Below are 20,950 nucleotides of genomic sequence, written 5' to 3'. Positions count from 1 at the left end.
ACTTATTTTTTTAATCGTAAAAGGATGAGGAAATGACATACACACTACTGGTAGAACACAGGAGGACAAGCTCAAGCGAAAACACCAGGGAAAGATATTCCCAGGCTGACCTGAACAGAAAGGGAGACAGACAACTGTCTGGGAAACATGGAAATTAGGGGTTTGGGGGTGGTGGAGGTTTGCAATACAACAACCAGAAGCAGCGTACTAATATTGTTATTAGCTACATTTATAAATTTTAAGATTTATTCTCTTGTATACATTGCAGATGTATAACATGACTTCAGGTCATGTATTTCTGATTGTTCAAGTTTAGGTATGACTAGAGATTATCTACATATTAGACTATAAATAACACCAATATTCTTTCAAAGGAGGAACGGTGTACCTTCTCTTTTTAAAAATATATATTTTATTGATTATACTATTACAGTTGTCCCATTTTCCCCCTTTAATTCCCCTCTACCTTGCACTCCACCCCTGCATTTACCCCCCGCCCTTAGTTCACGTCCATGGGTTGTACATGTAAGTACTTTGGTTTCTACATTTCCTATACTATTCTTAACCTCCCTCTGTCTATTTTCTACCTACCATTTATCCTACTTATTCCCTGTACCTCTTCCCCCATTCCCCCAACCTACCCCTGATGATAAACCCCTAAGCGATCTCCATTTCTCTGATTCTGTTCCTGTATTAGTTGTTGGCTTAGTTCGTTTTTGTTTTTTAGGTTCAGTTGTTGAGAGTTGTGAGTTTGTTGTTATTTCACTGTTCATATTTTGATCTTTTTCTTAGATAAGTCCTTTTAACATTTCATATAATAAGGGCTTGGTGATGATGAACTCCTCCAACTTGACCTTATCTGGGTGTCACTTTATCTACCCTTCCATTCTAAATGATAGCTTTGCTGGATGGAGTCATCTTGGATGTTGGTCCTTGCCTTTCATGACTTTGAATACTTCTTTCCAGTCCCTTCTTGCCTGTAGGGTTTCTTTTGAGAAATTAGCTGATAGTCTAATGGGAACTCCTTTGTAGGTAACTGTCTCCTTTTCTCTTGCTGCTTTTAAGATTCTCTCCTTATCTTTAATCTTAGGTAATGTAATTATGATGTGTGCTTCCTTGGGTCCAACTTCTTTGGGACTCTCTGAGCTTCCTGGACTTCCTGGAAGTCTATTTCCTTTGCAAGATTAGGAAAGTTTTCCTTCATTATTTTTTCAAATAAATTTTCAATTTGTTCTTCTCCTTCTGGCACCCCTATGATTCAGATGTTGGAACCTTCAAAGTTGTCCTAGAGGTTCCTAAGCCTCTCCTCACTTGTTTTTGAATTGTTTTCTTCATTCTGTTCTAGTTGAGTGTTTATTTTTCCTTCTGTTCCAAATTGTTGATCCTGGTTTCCTTCCTGTCACTGTTGGTTCCTTGTACCTTTTCCTTTATTTCACTTTTCTAATTTTTACTTTTTCCTCTATTTCGCAACCATACTCAACCATTTCTGTAAGCAACCTGATTACCAGGGTTTTTAAGTCTGCATCTGATAGGCTGGCTATCTCTTTATCACTTAGTTTTTTTTTCTGGAGCTTTGATCTGATCTTTCATTTGGGCCATATTTTTTGTCTTGGTGTGCCTGTTACGTAGTAAGGGGAGGGACCTTAGGTATTCATGGGAGGCAGGGGGCAACCCATGTTGCTGCATTGTGGAGCCGTACGTGGGGGAGGGGTCCAAGAGGGAACAGTGCCGCTTGCTCAGCTCTTGGTCACTTCCTCCACTACCCACAAGCAAATTTGGCCCTTCTGATGCCGATTCCCGGTGGGTGGGTTAGTGTATGGTCTAGGACCCTGTGGGTCTCTCCAGTGAACTCTCCTGTGAGGCTGAGAGTTTCTCCCACCACTGCAACACCCACAGGTTTTTTCAGTCAGAGGTTTGAGGCTTTAAATCCCAGTGCTAGAACCCTGGGTTGTGCAGTCTGTCTTGCTCCCTTGTTGTTCCTCCTGGTTTATCCAAATGCAAATGTGGGACCACCTGCTCTGCCAGCTGCCACCTTGCCCAACCTTATCCTCCAGCTGCTGCCTTGCCATGTGTCCTTTCCACTCTGGCTTCCCATCGCTGCCCCTCCTACCAGTCTCCATGAATGCTTCTTCTTTAATTCCTTGGTTGTTGGACTTCCATACAGTTCGATTTTCTGTCAGTTCTGGTTATTTTTTGTTTTTAAATATGTTGTTGTCCTTCTTCTGGTTGTGTGAGGAGGCAAAGTGTATCTACCTACACCTCTATCTTGGTTGCAAGTCCTACCTTCTCAATTTCAATTCCAAATAATCATTCAATGTTCATGACATAGCAGTAGTTGCACTATGTGTCATATTTATTTTAAGTAGTTTATATAGATTTACCTCACATAATTACCCTGACCCTATAACCTGAGGGGGTATAAATCTTATTTTTAGATGAGAAAATTGAGGCACAGGAAAGGTTAAGTGGTTCCACATAAGTGGTTTATGTAGCGGTGCTGAAATTTTAACCCAAGACATCCGGTTAGAATCCACAATTCTAATTGTTACACTATACTAAAATGTAAGGATAGATGTATTCAATAGTTTGTTTTCCCTATTGTGTGAATTAAATAGCCTCTGAATTACCTCTAAATCTCTTTCACTAAGAAGGTCTAGATCCTTGGGGATAAAGCTCCTTCTGACTCATTTACTGGCCCATTTATTATTTGCATGAGTTTCATATTTTTATCATTGACTATCTGAAATAAAAAGAAACATGGGAATCAGAATCCCATCATTTTACAAATAGAGAAACTGGGACTCCACACAGCATAGTGAAAACAGATGGGTTTGGAGCCAGAAAGACCTGACATTGTATCCTAATTCCACTTAGAGGCTGTGAAATCCTGGGCACCTTATTTAATATTTCTGAGCCTTAGTTTCTCCATCTGTAAATAAGAGATAATCATACTGGCCTCACACTATTTGGCCAAAAGTAATAAAGGTGATGTTCATCTTGGTGCTAGAAACATACTGAGCTCACTAAACATGAGTCCCCACACCTTCCTTGAATGATGCCCGAAGTCACCCTACTCCCTATTATCATTTAGCCAAGGCTAGAGCCCCAGATGTCAACCTAGTCAATGATCTTTCTTCTACAACAAGCTCTCAAGAAGCAACACAGTTGATGAGAGAAAGTATCATGTGCTACTGCTGCTAAGAGCTGAGTTTGGATTTCTTTTCATTTTAAACCAGTTCATTGTAAGAACTGAAAATGTGGACCAAAGCTAACTGACTTGGCTTTTTAAACAAACAGATTTTCCTCTCTTCATGATTTCACTGGTAAAAAAACATAATTATAAGACCATGCACCATACCCATCAGGATAAACTACAGGAACAGTTAATCTATCCAAAAGTGATTTCCCAACTGCTTCAATTTCATCAAATTGCTCCTCGTCATTAATAGCTTCAGGTTCTTCTGGACAGTCTTGCAAAATCTGCAACAAAACAGCACCATCAAGAGACAGAGAAAGGAAATAAAGCTCATGTAAATTTAGGAGATTGAAGGTGTTTATATTTTGTTTCATTTTAGCATTTTCATGTGTACTATTGTACCTGATTGATTTATTATTGGCAAAACTGGCTCAAGAAAGTCAAACAAAATGAAATATATAATCCCTACTAATATATAGTTGGAATATAAAAAGGTCTATAGTGATTTCCAAGAAAAAAAAAACTAGACAATTATTTGGAAAGAAAGCTCATACTGTACTTAAGAAATATTGTTTTACTCATCAAATAACTATTTATTGAACACTTATATATGTTTGTTTAGTGCTAGGGATAGAAATGAGGTATAGATTTTGACCTCCAGGTATTTATATAAATACAAAACAACATATACTCCAAGTATAAGCACATAGTTGATATGATGATCTAGTTACACACTTCATAGTTATTTTAAAAATTCATCTGCTGACTTAACTGATATAAACTGATATGATTATAATTAAAATATAGGGAAGTTCTACAGCCCTTGGTATTATTTTCTTTTCCCTTAACTATTACCATTTAAATTAAACTACCAAAACAACAATAACAACAAACAAACCCTTGCAAAATTTGGAGAAGGGGAAAAAAAAGTACTTATTTTTGCAACTTCTTTTTTACGATATACTTTACTGAATCCAATCACTTATTTCAGTATAACTCATTGAGAACATTTTTATGTTCTAAAATTCTAGATTCAATTTAAATATTTTCCCAATCATACTATACATTTGTTTATAGTTATTATATTCACACTTACTGGTATAAAACCAAACACAGTCAAGAAGAAAATAAAATCTGATAGAAGGTTTTATCATAGGTTCGCACAGCAAAATAACCTTAAGTCAAGTTTACTGTAAGCATGATAAAGGCCATGGAGTAGAAAGAACAGAAATGTTAATCTTGTATTAAAAAACTACCGCCATGTATATTCTTGCATGACCTTTAAAGCAGTCTAGATTTTAAGATGTCCTTGCTGACATCTTTAAAAAGCAGTATCCTAAAAAGTTTTCAGTAATATGAGAAATAGGGCCAGTGGTCACCGTTGGACAGGAGGGACGGGCAGCAGAAGCAGTGTGTCGAAAGGGACTGGGGGCGCCTCTGCAATGCCTGTAATGTTCTGTGGTTTGAATAGTGCACTAATTACAAACATGGGTTCACGTTGTTAAAAGTAATTGAGCAAAACATTTATGATCTCTACACTATATTAATATTATACACATCAATAAAAAGTTTTCATTAGAATAATCAGTAGATGAACAAGTTCACTCATTTTGCATATTTTTATTTATTATCATTAAGCCCATTTTAAACTAAAACACTGACCTGTGGAGTTCAGTGACCACCTCAGAAAGAGTTTCTTACAAACACTGCCCAACAAATGTAGCTCATAAAACAGACATAAACTGCTTAATTCCTGAGGATTCTGACATCTTTTCTGTTCTACAGATGAGGCTATCACATTTAAAACTGAGGTTTCTCATATCTTAAGTTATACTAAATAGGTCTTACATATAAACTTTCACTTTAAGAGAGAGAGCAAAACAAAGTTAACTACATAAAAAGCTCCTTTTCAGAATGGAAATGTAAAGCTCAGGTGCTATAAATTTTCACTGGGCTGAGTTAAAAAAAAAGTTCTATTGAAAATTGCCCAGGAACACTGCATATTCATTTCTGGTTTCTGAGAATAAATAATTCATTAAATAATAAATTTTAGAATTACTCTTTAAATGATAACATATGAGAAAAGGTTTTAATTCGGATCCTTATCCTCGTTTCAGTTAGACAGACTATTTTAAACAGTAAAAAATTTAAAAGTGTCCTTTTAAATAACGTATGACAATTTATAGCAGTTATCACAGCAAAGGTTCCTTCCCTGGAATAATGACTAATATGGGAGTCATGACATCCTAAAGAATGAACAGCACATTCTGGGCAGTAGGTCTGGTGAGGAGGGAAGCACTGCAGACAGGGGACTACTGAATAGTTTTGAATTTCTCCAACCGTGGTACTTCACCACTGGTATCAATTACTAAGAGAATTTTATTTGAACCCTCTAAGACAATATGCCTAAACACACTTTAAACAACAGAATATAAATTTCTTTAAAAAAATCACATAATTGTTAAAATGAACATATTTTAAACATACACAATACTATAGTGACATTTTTTTAAAAAAGCAAACCTTTTCAGCATTGGAATGAAATGCAACAGCCATTTCCAGCCTATGTACTCTCTCTTCAGATGCTATTGTAAATTGTTTCCATACTCTGTTCAGTCGAGGAAGTGTGTCCCCAGATGACCGAGAAGTGCAGCGCAGAGACTGGCACAACACAACTGTGGCCTGTAGCAACTGTCTTCCATAGTCATAAGTACTCTAAAAAAATAAATAAACACGAAATTGTAATAAAAGAATTCTGAAAAGAGGGATGGCAAATTGTGCAGGAGGACTCTGGCTGGAATTAAGTGACACTACTGGATATCAATACCCAATGACTCTACTGGCACTTATTACCGCAAATGGTCAGCATGCACAAATAATGAAGGGGAAGCAATAGTTTAGTTAGTTTCCAGTAAGTTTCTTTCTTATTCTCTTTTCCCCATCCCAGTTTGCTCAATTCCATGGGTCAAAAGGAATGTCTGTTCTGTCATTAATTGAGACAAGTGGATGAAAACAGGCACTTTATATTCCATATAGGAAACCACAACAACTGTTACACTGTGAACTCAGTTATTATGGAAATTAATTAAGATACTTTCCACAACAACAAAAAAACCTGTGTTGTTATGTTAATGCTGATGAGATACAGAAACTGGGGTTTCTGATTTACTAATATTAACATATTTTATGTTAACTTTCAATAGTGGTTATGCTGCCTAAAAACAATGCTGTAAATATGTAATATAAATCATACAGAACCTGTGTTCAGGAAAAATAAACCCTCTCAAGTTTATGCAGGCTAGTTTTGATGCACCAGCTGACATTCTTAGTTCCGTGTTATTTCTGGAATAACATAACTAACCTTCTTGGACTTGGAGGGTTAAGTTACATTATAATCATGCAGAAAGCTATTCAAATACTGAGCTTGTAGAAAAGGAAGATAATCAGTTCTGCACCTGTGCAACATCAACAAATTTTCTATGCTTTTCCAGTAAAACTTTCGTTTCCTGAGCATCATCGCCCAATCTGATGTGGGTCTTAAGCAGAGCATCCAAAAGTTCACTTAGCCATTCTACTGCCTAAATGAAAAGAAACAACAGTGAAGCTGGAGTCATAAGTCTCTACTTCTTATATCAAAATATCATATTTATTAAAAAAGCACACGTGATTAATCTATTAGTTATAACTTAAGTTTTTTAATAGCTTATTTCAATCAATGACAAGCTATAGGAATTAATGATCTTACCTCCTCAATATTTTTAAAAGTCTAAAGACAAGACCTATTAAAGAGAAGTACTCTTTTAAAATTATTATCACATGATTTACTTTAATAGGTCATATGCTTATGTAATCTAGATCTTACTGAATCTCATTACAGATTTATGCTACCATTTAAAGTCATAAATTTCCTCTATATCAACCTGAAATGATGGTCTCTTATGCTAATTTCAAAAAGACTCAAATTGTTCACCTAGTTGAAAAACACCCTTGAGGGTTTAAAAAGCAATGTACTATCCAGCCCTTATCCTGGGATATAACTGATAACAAGTCAACAGTAATAATAGTAAATAACCCCAATTTCTAGCTCATTAGAGGATTTCATGAAGGAGGTAAATCTAATGAGACCAGTAAGATAACCGGGAATACAGAACTTTTATTATTTCAACAGTATAAACTAGAATCTGACTTAATGTTACTTTCTTAGGACCATGAAACATATACTTTATTTATAGTTAGGTGAAATCAATCTTCTAATAAAATCAACTATATAACACTGTGGGTCCTTACCTGGGCAGCATCTTCTTCACATTTGAACAACTGCACCATCTGAAGCATCTTTAACCTTCGTACATCTACCATGTCTTCACATCTAAGAAATACAAACATAAATTTACAACAGCATTTCAGATTTGTAACATCATTATCTGGCACACACATTCTATAGTATATTGAAATATTTAGTCCAACACTATGGAGACTAACTATTTTGTATTGATTTGTAATAATTTTAAGGATATCTATCTATGTCACATCAAAACTTTAAAATACCTGAATGATGCTGAATCCCAAACCCTTTTGAGAACAACATGGATCCTGCAAAGTACTGAAGCAAAGCATGAACGCAAGAGTACACTAAAACCCAAAGATCTGCCTTGTCAATTACCATTAAACCAGCTTCAAAGATAAAAGCATGAAGCTTCTCAAATACTAATTTAGAAGATGATGTTCAAGGAAATAAAAAAATTAGCACTTTCATTCCATTACATTACTAAGAATATTTAACTTTGAATAAAAGAAACACAAAAACTCCACCTATGTCCATAAGAAGGAAAAAACTACTGCTCTCTGTGTGTACAGAAATACAATATAGAGTATTTTTAAATTTACTATGGTCCATCTGAATAACATACAGACTAAACTTTAAAGGTGACTCAACTTAGCTCTGATCCATTCCCTTCATTCCCATGCAATTCTATTATGTACTTTAGGTGGGAAGTAGAAATCTCACTGCAATTCCCAATACAAACAACAACTTAACCAGAAGGCACTGGGCTCCACTATAACTGATGTTCTTAAAGAAAACAATACAGATATCATTGTCACAAGGCTATTTTATAAGGATGTCCTCAATAAAATCCCATAGCATATTGTTAAAATGAAACTTGGTTAAAGTAATTCTACAAAGGACTGAAGGCAGGTGATGATAAAAATTATTTCTAAAATATGAAGCTAAAAAACAATGTAAGGCAGTTTAATGATAAAGATGATATCATCCATGTATTCAACTTGTCATGTATTGAGCAATGTGCTTGGAAAAAAATGACACCGTCTCTAAGATGGTCCCATTTTGGGAGATGGATGTTTAAATAAACAATGTGATGTTAATGTAGAGCTGTATAAAGGATTTATGGGAGTAGGGAGGAACAAGTGACTAACTTGTCTTAGAAATCTAAAAAGGCTTCCAAGGATAAGTATCCTGGAGTCTTGAAGAAAAGAAGAAACCCACTAGGCAGAAAATGAGGAAGGAAGCAGTCTAAGTCATGAATGCATCAAACAGCATGATGCATTCAGAAAAATGAAAACAATTATATGGTTTTGGGGTAAGTTACAGGAGATGGGGCCACAGGATTGGATTACAGTTTCCTACACTATTTCAAGGAGACAGAACTTCATCTGAGAAAACAGGAAGTCACTGAGAAAGGTTCTATACAAAGAAACTGTGTAATTAGATATACTCTTGTGTATAACAGAACAGAGAGGAGCAAGATGAGATACAGAAATACTGAACAAAGAAATGTTCAGGATAACAAAAGAGCAAAACTTTTGACATTTGACATACTTGTAGAGATGAGAAGAGTAAAGATTTTAGGATAAATCCCAAGTTGGGTAGCTGCTGGTAACTTTCCTGGACAGAAAATTAGAGGAGAAGAGCAAGTTTTGGGGGAGAATGATTCCAATCTGGACATACTGATCTGATGAGTGTCTGGGGCATCCAGATGGAGATACTCAGTAGGCAAGTGGAATTATGGGCCTAAGGAGAGGGGTTTGCGTCAGAGTCATAATTACTCAATTGTGATCATATTAAAGAAAGTCATTAAAGCAGTGAGACTGTCTAGGGAGAATACATAAACTGAGAAGAAAATCTGGCTTCAGAACAAACCATAGAAGCAGTGACATCAGCTAGAGGACAAAGAAACAGTGGAAACTGAGAAGAAACAGAGTACCAGAAGGAGTGCCACGAGGGTGTTTTTGAAGAAGACATGATTGTCAAGGAGTTTCGAGAAGGAGAAAATTCAGTTGTGTCTAAGATGATTCAGAGTGGTCAAACAAAGTCAGGACTAAAAGTACCCCTGGATTTTGAGCAATCAAGTGCTTATTATATTTGGCAATTACAAAGTCATTGGAGACATCGGCAAGAGCAAATTCAGTGAAATGGTGAGTATAGAAGTCAGATTGAGGAGCATGGGAAAGTAAATAGAAGTAAGGAAGTAGTATGAGTGTAGGTAAGACCTTCAAAAGACTTAACTGTCAAGAATAAAAGCCCTAGGGCTAGAAGAAAAAGAGAATTGAAGGGGAACATATGTGCATGTGTGTAATTGTTTATTTTTTTTAAATAGGATTTCAGCATTTAAATGACAGGGATCAGAGTAGAGAATGAGAATTAATGGAATGAGGAGACATGAAGGTACATAAAAGGACTGACTCTGATAAGAGCAGAGCTACATCACCTTTTGTGATGAGAATGAATAGCGAAAGGGATACATTTGCAGATATGAGGGTAGAAGGAATTTCTGCCTATTTTCTCTGTGATGTAGGGGGAAAGTTTCTGTAGGTTTTGTAAATGACTTTAAAATTTCTAAGTGTACAAAAAACCTCATACAAGTATGCTAGATTGTGTATACATGCATAGATTAATTTAATCCATCACTTCACAATCCAGCCAGCCCTCTGTATCTGTGGGTTCCACATCCACAGATTCAACCAACTGTAGATCAAAACTGTTTGGAAAAAAGTTATGTAGTTCCTGATGTGTACCTGTAGTAAATATTATAGTTATTTATTAGGAATGAAGAAACTATTTCAGTGCCCTCACTCAGTGGTTTTCATGGAGTCTTCTTAAATAGAAAAGCATTTGTCATTTTTTGACAGATTCAGAAAAAAACAGAGAATGAGTGTAAGATAGAGTTTAACAATGAAAATATTCACAAAAATATTTTACGTTGTTGCTGATGCATACTATGTAGTTAGGCCTATGGCAGATGGACCTGTACTGAACATGTACAGACTTTTTTTCTTATTATTATTCACCAGTAATAGAGTATAACAACTATTTACATAGCATTTACATTGTATTAGGTATTACAGGTAACCTAGAGATCATTTAAAGTATACAGGAGAATGTACATAGGTTATACGCAAATACAATACCATTTTATATAAGGGATCTGAGAATCTGTGAATTTTCATATCTGCGGGGTCCTGGAACCAATCCTCACTGGATGCAGAGGGACAGCCATAGTTTGCAGTTGCTATTGCAAATTGAGTTTTCAAAGAATCCTTTAAATTCCTAGTTCTTCAATCAAATGCAACCAAACATCATTTTATCCTTACCCATCTTTTCCATCATCTTACTTTAATAAACATCAGTCTCTAATCCTTCTACAGCAAATATGAGAACAATGGATGTCTGACAATTTGTTAGTAAGAAGTTAAGATGAAGGAACAGATCAATGTAGATGACAGATAGCACCAACTAAACCAAATGAAAACTGAAAAACAAAATTCTCCAGAGGGTTTTCTTAAAGGACAAAAGAATCACACTGGGGATAGGAATGCAAAGTACTTGAGTGTAACTGAAATTCTCACTATTGAGTAAAAGGGAAAAGGTACCCATTCATTAACTGAACTGTCATAATTTGTTAGTACAATTACACACAGTAATTATTACATTCACAAAAACTTACTACATGTCTACTATATAACAGGTAAAAACTTTTAGTTTGAATAAAAAATATAGATTATATCATTTTTCATTTTAATAATGTTGTCTTAGCAAAAATAGAATTAACAGTCAAACTTTGCCTTTGTTTCCTAAGCTGCATATCTTCCATCACTCCTTGAATGTGATCCACATTTTCTTTATTTTCAATGGTTACATCCTTTCCATAGGCCCAGGATGCCTGATTGGAGATCTGATCCAGCAGACCTTGACCTTTTTCACGCAAACCTTGCAATCCTACATCTAAAACAAAAGTTATTACATTTAATCTCTTAAACAACAGAAGTGTTTTCCCTCTAACTAAGCCTGCTAGCCGATAACTGTACTTGGATTCTATTAAACTATCTTGGAATGGAGTCCTCTGAACATTTTGAGTAACAAAACCTCTTCAAATTTGACTCAAACCAGTGTTCCCCCTTCCAATGCCAAATTCTCCTTAAAGAGAATTTCAAAGGGGTAAATTTCCACAGATAATAATAGTTTTTAAAACTGAAAGCATGAGAAAAGTGTGAGAATTTTTATTTTAACGAGTAAGAGTTTTCCATTTTTTCTCTTACGCTTTTATAAAGTCCAATTTTTAGGAGAACAAGGTAAATATTTAGTTCCAAGAAAGATATAAGTTACAAGACTTCACATCACTCAAGCAACATTAAAGGATGCTAAATATTTTGAGTATAAGCAATATCAAGCTTATATCCAACGAGAAGCAACACTTAGAATATATTAGCAATACTGCAAATTAGAGAAATAAACAGGAATTTGTTTTCTTTTCCCAAGAAAAATTGTGGCTCAAGAAAACTTCTGACATTTTCAAATACACTTCACTTGGCATATTAAATACTAAATATGTGTATCAAGCATATCATCTGCTAAAATAACAAAAACTCTAAGCATAGAAAACACCAATACAAACATGATTTTTCAAAACCTTTTCAATAATTAATTAATCTAGTCCAAACACATATTACCGCTTTCTATTAAACCTCTGCCTTAGGTTTCTGCTGCTTCTCCTATATTTGCCTTTGCCCTTCTCTCCCACTCAATCCACCCCTACTTCCCACTTTTAACATCCACTGTCTACCTCTCCAGGAATGACCTAGGGAAAGTCACTGTATTTACCACTCTACTAAATGTTAAAGACCTTGATGTCAAGTGAGAGAATTGGACCATTCTCCCCTTAGAGAGTAGGTAATCTTGGCAATATTTCCAGTTTGGAGAAACAAATGAACAGAACCAAACCAACTATTTTTTCACAAGGTTAGGATATAGCAACAAAAATCATTGCATAAAACACAGTTTTGGGCATACAGTGTTTACCACAAAACACTTCACAGCTAATCACAGTTTATGCATGCACTACAAATAACTGTTCCTAGTATATGCAAGACATAGCACCTGTAGATATAGCTGGGTAAATAAGAAAGGCTAAAGGTCCAATGAATGAAGAGGGACTAACCAATTATGCCCTTCAAGGGAAAAAAACTTTTTTATACTAATTTTTCCTGTGTTTCCTGTAAATAATGATGAGTTCAATATACATGACTTGTCTAACCATGGTTAATATTTTTTTAAAAGAACCTCTATGTTTCAGCATTTTTCAAATCTGCTTACCAACACTTTTCAGCTTCTCTTCAAGCAGTTTTAAAGTTTGCTGAATCGATGCTCCATCAGCTGGTGCTACATCTACGCACAACATCCCTAATAAGCCATCCAACTGCTGAGACAACTAAAGCAGAGGGACACCAAAGAGATAACCCTGATGTAATCAGCATCTAAAATGTTTAATGATTAATGAGGTTTATCTCTAATGAGGTTATCACAATTATACTTGAAAAAGACTATGCTGTTAAAAGACAAGAACGGATAATTAGAATACATGTTATCTGAAAGACAGAGCACAAAGATGCATGCACCAGAAAGGCAAAGAAATACATTCAGGTCAGTAGTATAAAAGTTATGAAACTTCCATTTTATTCTGTTATAAAGCATAAACACTGAGAAACCATCAAAATAAAATATCTACTAGTTGGGACACTCTATGTAGACAAAAAAAGGTTTAGTGGCATGCAGATTGACTTAAGATTTTTTTTGAAAAATCAAAGATTTTATTTCATTTCCCCCTCTGGTACATTATTTTATTGTTCCAAAAAATAATTAGGAGACATGCAAATCTGCAAAAATTATGTGCAGATAAGTGTTCAGATAATTTCAAGAAAAGAAAAGCAATCAGAGAAGACACTTACATCTTGGGCAACCCCATGAAATTCAAGAGCTGCTTGTAAGAGGTTTTGCCTAAATTCTAGCTGACTGGCCTGTCGATAACAAACATCACTAAGTTGTTGCTGCAGGGATTTCAGTTCCACAAGATCTTCCTCATCCCCAGCATTTAAGAGTGCTGCAATTTGCTGATTAAGCTCCACATATACTGCAAACCATTCCTATAATAGAGACATCACAATGAAGTAAATTAAAAATAAAATTATCTTTATTATTTGCTGGAGAACTACATTATATTTCCTAATTTCTCCATATACACTAAGTAACATACAAAGGAATTTTCTTAGGCAAAATTATTTAATTGAGATGAACAGTCTCTAACCCCCAACCCCTTCCATTGCAATCCTTGGAACTCATTCCTGCCAAGAGCAAAATCTCCTATAGCCTCATCCTGGCCTCTAAATGTTGCCTTCTCTTGCTTTATGTTGAACCTGTCCACTTTTAGAGAAAGCAGTTAGTCCTGTGCTGTTTTTGTTTTCATAGCTGGCATACCCCAAGCCTTCAGATAAGGGGATGGCTGCCTCAGTTCATGTAACTATTTCCCAGATCATTTCTCCAAAAAACACATCTCACTTAAGTGCATGCTGTCAGATTACGGTACACCTTCCCAACCTTTCCTGTTGCATGCTATCATCCAGGGAGTTGAGCAAGGTCATTGCCTTCCTCTCAGCATCAGTTTTCTTACTGACTTCCACCATGTAGACACCTACTCAACACTGAACTCTCAGTTCCTTGATTCCTACCCTTGTCTCCAACTATCCTGTCCTCATCTGACCTCAGCTACTCATGGAGCCTACCAATTCATTCACCACAGCATCTTTTACTGCCCAGCACTCAGAAGCCCTCTGTGCTCAATTCTATCTTTGATCAGAGGGCTCTCCTCCCTTCCATCAAATTTACCTGTCAAACCTCAGTCCTATTTTTTTGCCTACTATCTCTATACAAATAGGTAAATATGGCTACTCATGGTTATCCTTTAAAAATTACTACTAGCCCTGACCATCATGGCTCAGTTGGTTTTGAGAATCAATCCACAAACCAAAAGGTCACCGGTTTGATTCCCAGGCAGGGCTCATGCCTGGGTTGCAGGCCCAGTCCCTGGTTGGAGTATGTAAGGCATTGATGTTTCTCTCTCACATCAATGTTTCTCTCCCTCTCTTCCCCTCTCTCTAAAAATAAATAAAATCATTTTTAAAAGTTACCATTAAATAGGCCTTTAGCAATCCTATTATGTTTCTCTAGTCAATTCACTTTTCCATTCTCATGATTATTTTTTTAACTCCTTAAATCTCCAACTTTCTTTTCACCTCGTTACTCTCAAACAGAAATCTAACTTCTTAACTCACTAGGAAGCAATCAGATGAGTCTCTCATCTCATCAACAAATCTATAACCTTCCCTGCTTCTGTAACCTTATGCTTTGCCCTCCCTACTGTAATAACAAATGAACGACCCCAGCTTCTAAGGGCCAACCACTTTGCTTGTGTGTTATATGCTATCCTCTGTTGCCTATACAAAGGCTTTGCTCTTGCTATTCTCTTCTCTCTCTTTCCCATCAAGTCTCCTTTTTCAATTACATTATTTCCATTAGCATACAAATAATATAAGTATCTTATATTAAAATAAAACATACCCTTAAGATGTTTTACTGTACATAAATTAAACCTCCATAGAAACCCCTACAAATCTCCATTAAAGGAGTTCTCTATACTCACTCTTTCATTTCCTATTTTCTAACTGTGCTGCCCACTCTTGTGAAACTACTTTTGTTGAATTCTGAGACTTATCTGACTGGACTCCTCAGCTGCATTTGACAATGACCAATGGACCCTTTTGATTTGATTTTTTTTAGCGTTTTCCCTTAGTCTTTTCTTGCCTCCTTAAAATGCCCTTTTCTCTTGTTTCCTCAGACACACAGCTCCTTTTGGCCTCCCTGCTGGCTCTCCTTCCTTTTCTTGCTCTCTAAATTTAGGAGTGATCCACAGTTCAGGTTTCCAAGGCTTTCTGTGACATTTAGTCCCAATACTCATTGGGATTGGATGATTTCATCTAGTCCCATGCCTTTAAATAACATATGTAGGCTTATAACTCCCAAATTAATATCCTCAATCTAGACACTGATTACCCAACTGGCTACTAGTCATCTTCATTCAGATAACTCTCAGATATCTAAAATTTAACCTGTCCCCAAAGATACTGATTTTCAAGCCCCCCAACCTGCTTCTCTCCCAGGTTTCACCACCTTAATAATAGTTGCTAAGGCTAAACCTCTGGTTCTTCTTAAAAGAGCAAGTCTTGCTGGCTTAACCCATGAATCTGACAACTTCTCATGACTTCAACTGCCTCCATTCTATTAGTCTCCTTTCTTCCTATTTTGTTGTTAGTCCCTACTCCCTATTCTCCACATGATAGCCAGTGATATTTTAAAAAACATTAATCAATTCTCGGCTAATACATTTATTTTTAGTTTCATTTAATTATGCTTTTAGAAAGAATCTAAAACTTAGTACTTGGCTGTGTTTAATACAAAATGGTATGTTAAAAGTTTCTCTAAATTCTACTCCTATTAACCAATCAATATGCTAGAAATTTGTCGTCATAATTTCATAAAACCTGAACAATTCCAATACATGTTTTAAAGTGTTGACTTCTGTTTACAAAGAGAAAAGAAAGCTTTTAATAAAATATTAGAATATCTTAAATAGAATAAATTAATATACTTATCCTACATCAACCTATTCTCAAGGTGACAATATAGTGCCATCTATTGGTTAAAATAGTGCAATCTTCTTTTTGTAAACCTTTTAGAATAAAAAATTTCCAATCTATTCAAAAGTGGAAAGAACAGCACAGTTGACCCTTCAACAACATAGGTTTGAAGTGCATGGGTCCATTTACACATGCATTTTTTTTCAATAAGTACTGTAAATGTATTTTCTCTTATTATTTTCTTTTCTCTGGTTTATTTTATTGTAATACAGTACATACTACACATACAAAAGGTATGCTAATCAACCGTTTATATTATTGGTAAGGCTTCCAGTCAACAGTCAGCTACTGGTACATTTTAGGGGAGTCAAAGTTATATGTGGATTTTTGACAGTGAGGAATGGGAGGAGGGTTTTGTGCCCCCAATTCCCTCATTTTTCATGGGTGAACTGTACAATGAAACCCCCTGCACCATCCATCTTCAGTAATCATTAATTCAGGGCCAATCTTGTTTCATCAGTGCCATCCAATCTGTGCCACCTCCTAATTCTGAAACAAATTCCAGGTATTATCTCATTTAAAGAAATGAGATCCATAATAAACCATCATTGCTTCTTTCCTTTGGCGCCATGTCTACGAATGCAGATGTCAAGGTATGCAAATATGCCCTCCAGTACTAAGGGTAGAAGAACAGAAAAAATGCTACATCTTAAGCAAGACCATGAAATAACAGGTTTCTCTGAGAGTGGAGGAGGCAGGGAGGAAGGATAGAGATGCATAGGGAGAGGGAGAAAGGATCTCACCTAATATCAAGCGACTGGGTTCAACCTTATGTCTAACTACCCACAATGTCAAAAAAACAAACTATCCCAATGTCGTCATGTATAAAATGAGGTGGTCGGTATTAGAATAATTATATAAGATGCGTGTCAAGGCAAAACGGGCGAAAGTTATGAGGATTATCATGAGCAGTTAAATGGAAGCCCAGGGAGAGGTCACCCAGAATGGCTTTGTCCGCATGGATTGGAAAACCTTATAAATATAATAAAATAAAAAACACTAGCACCTACACAGAAGAATCTCTATGTATACCATTTGCACTTTCATTCAATTATATGGCATGTAAAAATGTACTCTTCAATATATATTTTTGTGTATATAATTCTACTTCTTTTGTGAATTTCTTTATAATATAATCTAATTTGTAACTGCATTTATTCCTCTGGCAGCTTTTAAAAATATAAAATACAGATAAATCCTGTCTTTAGGATCCTCATGTGTCATATATCTGTATCTAAAGAAACTTCTGGATAATTCCATAAATTTAGCCCCTAGATGAAGTCTAGAATGTATATAGCAAAATAATATTTTTTCAAGAACTCAAAAGGGCCTGGCTGGCGTAGCTCAGTGGATTGAGCGCGGGGCTTCGAACCAAGTGTCACAGGTTGGATTCCCAGTCAGGGCACATGCCTGGTTGCAGGCCATGGCCCGAGCAATCGCCACATTGATGTTCTCTCTCTCTCTTTCTTCCTCCCTTCCCTCTCTAAAAATAAATAAATAAATCTTAAAAAAAAATAGCAAATGTAGACTGCTTAAAAAAATAAAAAAGAACTAAAAGGAGGACAAACCATAGAATATAGTTAATGCTGCAGTAACATGTCCAGAACAATCCACAAGGCTCAAATAAATCACAATCTATGTCAAAAATATCAACTCAGAATTAAGTTACTTAAAATGTACCAAGAGAATTTAAAAGACTGTAACCTCAGGAACAGAAGTTATAAATTAAATACAAATTATTCAATATTTTCTAAGCATAAAGAAAAAAAACCATTATGCTAGAACCTATGAATATGGAAAATATGTAGATTTTTCAATCACAGAACTTCATTTTTAAATCTCTTACAAGGACTAATTAGGGAAAATGCAAAATAATATATTTAGTAAATATACAGGTAAAGACTTTAATAAATATGATTTACTGAATTATTTAGTAAATATATATATTTGCTCTATATATACATAGATATGTATACATATTACATATATACATACATGTGTGTATAGAGAGAGAGCAAATATATAGTAAATATTTAGTAAATACTATCCAAATCTTGTGATACCACCTACTTACATATTATTCCCTCAGCTACATTCTAATTCCTGTAGGTACAGTTTGTATTTTATCTGCAAGATAGTTAATCATTAACGTTGATTTGGGAAATATTATAAAGAAATTAATATAAGGAAACCAAACACGTGCTATATATTTAAAAGGAAAATAATTAGATCAGATATTGTTAACAGGCATCTCTAATAAAGAGCAAATGATTCTTGGTCAACAATTCAAATTTATTCTTGAGAAAAGCATAGTCAATATTTATTTCTTTAATCTCATTTAGTTAACATATTGCATTTACTAATACCATCCCATTCTTTTATTACCACTTCAACTAGGAAAGTTGAAGGGGAAAGAATAAATACAATGTTCAGATGACCCTTAAATCTTATCTGGGCCCAGAGTTTAACATTACTATTGATAAATTATTTATACTGTTCTCCATTGTTGTGCATTTAGATCCTGAAGGTCAAGATGCCTATTACATTCACCCTTGAACACGTCCCCCTCCCCTCAGTTATACATAAATCCAATCAGTGTGTATTCTGATCACTTAGAGTTGCATCTGAAGGTGGGCTGACTTCTTTTACTACCTATTGTTGAAGAAAGGTTTTATTCCTCATATTATATGTAAGGCTGAATACTGTTAAGTGTATGTCTGTAAATTAATCGATATTTAAGACAGGTAATCTAAGAGAAAGAAATGAATTTGAGTTTTATTTTCCAATTTTCCAGTCAATCTATTTAAAATTACCATAAAAATATGACTTGGAAGAGAAAAGGAGGTAACTGATTTGAACTGATTTGCAAATTGGGATAATCACTTTCTCAATAATGAAGAGTTAAACTCTAACACAGCATAAGCTTAGCATATATCAGTTTCCTCCATGTAACAAGATGTTAAATTTCTTTGTATTGTTGTTCAAGTACAGTTAGATGTTAAATTTTAAACCCTCTTGAACAATTATTATCTATAATCTGCCTATGGATTAATTTATTTCTCAATTTCGTACTGTGATTTCATATCTTCCCCCACAGTTACTAATGTAAACCCTCAAATACATAAAGTAAAAACACATATCCTGCATCCTATGTACTCACTCTCCATCAGTTATGATTAATGTAACAATTCTACAATTAACTGTTAGGCATTTAATTGTACTATATACCCCCAAAAAGTAGGGACAGGTTTCCCTCTGATGACTTAAGAATCACAGTTTCCGTCTCAAGGACTACACATGAAAGTTCTATTTTTGTACTATCACTCTTTCTTCTATCACTACAGTTTTTAATATTTCATATGAATTGTATATATACATATATGTTATTTAACTGTATTGGAGATGAAATCAAAGCCAAATTTCAATGAATACGTACCTAGTGGTCAAAATGTACTGTATTTTGCCATATATAATGCATGCTTTTTTGCCCCAAACTTTTGAGGGAAAAATAAGGATGAGCATTATAGATGGGCAGTGCTAATTCCCATGTGAAATGTGAATTACTACTAAAATGTAGGTACAGATTATTACACAGCAAAACACGGGTACTTGATGGCCTCTGAACGTTAAATATACTATATGCTAATGTGCTTATACCAAAGTTTATAGCAACTTAGCACTACACACGCTATTAATTATGCACATTAAGAATAGCATTATAACTTGCAGAGGAAAAAAGGCCCTCACACTGTGCTGGCTCTCGATCTCTTCGTGCTTCTGCTGTAGGGCCTGGGAAGCCCGAATAGAATCTTCCAATCCCCCACTGGCTCTTAGCTGTTCTGACCCAGGTCCTTCGAGCCAGTTCACAACCTATAAGTAGAAGTTGAGATGAAATTTTAAAATAAGCAAGCTTTTCAAACTTTCATTCTAATTGGTTTTCTCTCCCAAAGTTCCTCAAGTATTTTTCACTTAAATTTTTAAAATTCCATTGCATAGACAGTAAATAGTTTATTTTAGAACTATACAGCTATAACAGGACAACTTATCCAAAACCTAAATTTGAAGGAATGTATGCTCCAAAACCTCAGGCTTTCAGCTATCTGATCATCTGCCACAAAAAAAGAGGATTAAAGTTAACTTATGGTAAGATAAAAAAACTATATGATTTAGAGTTAGAACTGACATCTGTCAAATTTCTTATCTAACCCTTAGGAAACCTCTGAGTTTTTAGAGAGATTAAGTGATGTACCCAAGGTAACATAATCCATTATTGAAAAACCAGGCCTGAAAGTCATATGTCTGCCCTGTCAATACTCTTCCCAAGGCACTGATAAGTGAATGAATTAACTAATATAAATTAGAACACTATTTTTCTACTTTGAAAAGAAAATTAAAAACCAGTTAGTAGTAGAATTATGCTACTAGTAGCATTTTACTAGTAGTGGAATTATACTACTGCAATACACTCTAGGCATCTTAAGATCAACAAAACATTCAGACCCACAAGGTATTTGAAGTCCCAATGACACCAGTCTACTCAGAAGGATGTAGGGTGAGGACTAGTTTCTTCCCAGAACAGCAGAACTGGGCAATTCTCTTCTGCTGAGCCGCTGAAGCAGTCCAACAGTTCAGGTGTAAGGAGATGAGATCCATAAGTACAGGTATGGGATCAAAAGCTCCTATCCCCCCACCACAGTGGTCATGCCTGTT

The 20,950-nt window shown here is 35.2% G+C and overlaps 1 protein-coding gene across 1 annotated transcript in view; it reads right to left on the bottom strand.

Moving 5' to 3' along the window:
- Positions 1–20,950, bottom strand: part of SESTD1 (SEC14 and spectrin domain containing 1) — a 97,475-nt gene that overhangs the window by 8,182 nt on the left and 68,343 nt on the right. The window contains exons 10-17 of the mRNA XM_028510940.2: positions 19,988–20,110; positions 13,439–13,633; positions 12,807–12,921; positions 11,279–11,438; positions 7,484–7,565; positions 6,652–6,774; positions 5,720–5,911; positions 3,359–3,480 (exon numbers count right to left, since the gene is read on the bottom strand). Of these exons, the coding sequence (XP_028366741.1) occupies positions 3,359–3,480; positions 5,720–5,911; positions 6,652–6,774; positions 7,484–7,565; positions 11,279–11,438; positions 12,807–12,921; positions 13,439–13,633; positions 19,988–20,110 (1,112 nt within the window). The remainder of the gene's footprint in view (positions 1–3,358; positions 3,481–5,719; positions 5,912–6,651; positions 6,775–7,483; positions 7,566–11,278; positions 11,439–12,806; positions 12,922–13,438; positions 13,634–19,987; positions 20,111–20,950) is intronic.

The sequence above is a fragment of the Phyllostomus discolor genome, chromosome 4 (assembly GCF_004126475.2).
Source record: "Phyllostomus discolor isolate MPI-MPIP mPhyDis1 chromosome 4, mPhyDis1.pri.v3, whole genome shotgun sequence".
Lineage (NCBI taxonomy): Eukaryota > Metazoa > Chordata > Mammalia > Chiroptera > Phyllostomidae > Phyllostomus > Phyllostomus discolor.
This window is presented reverse-complemented; position numbering and strand designations above follow the sequence as displayed.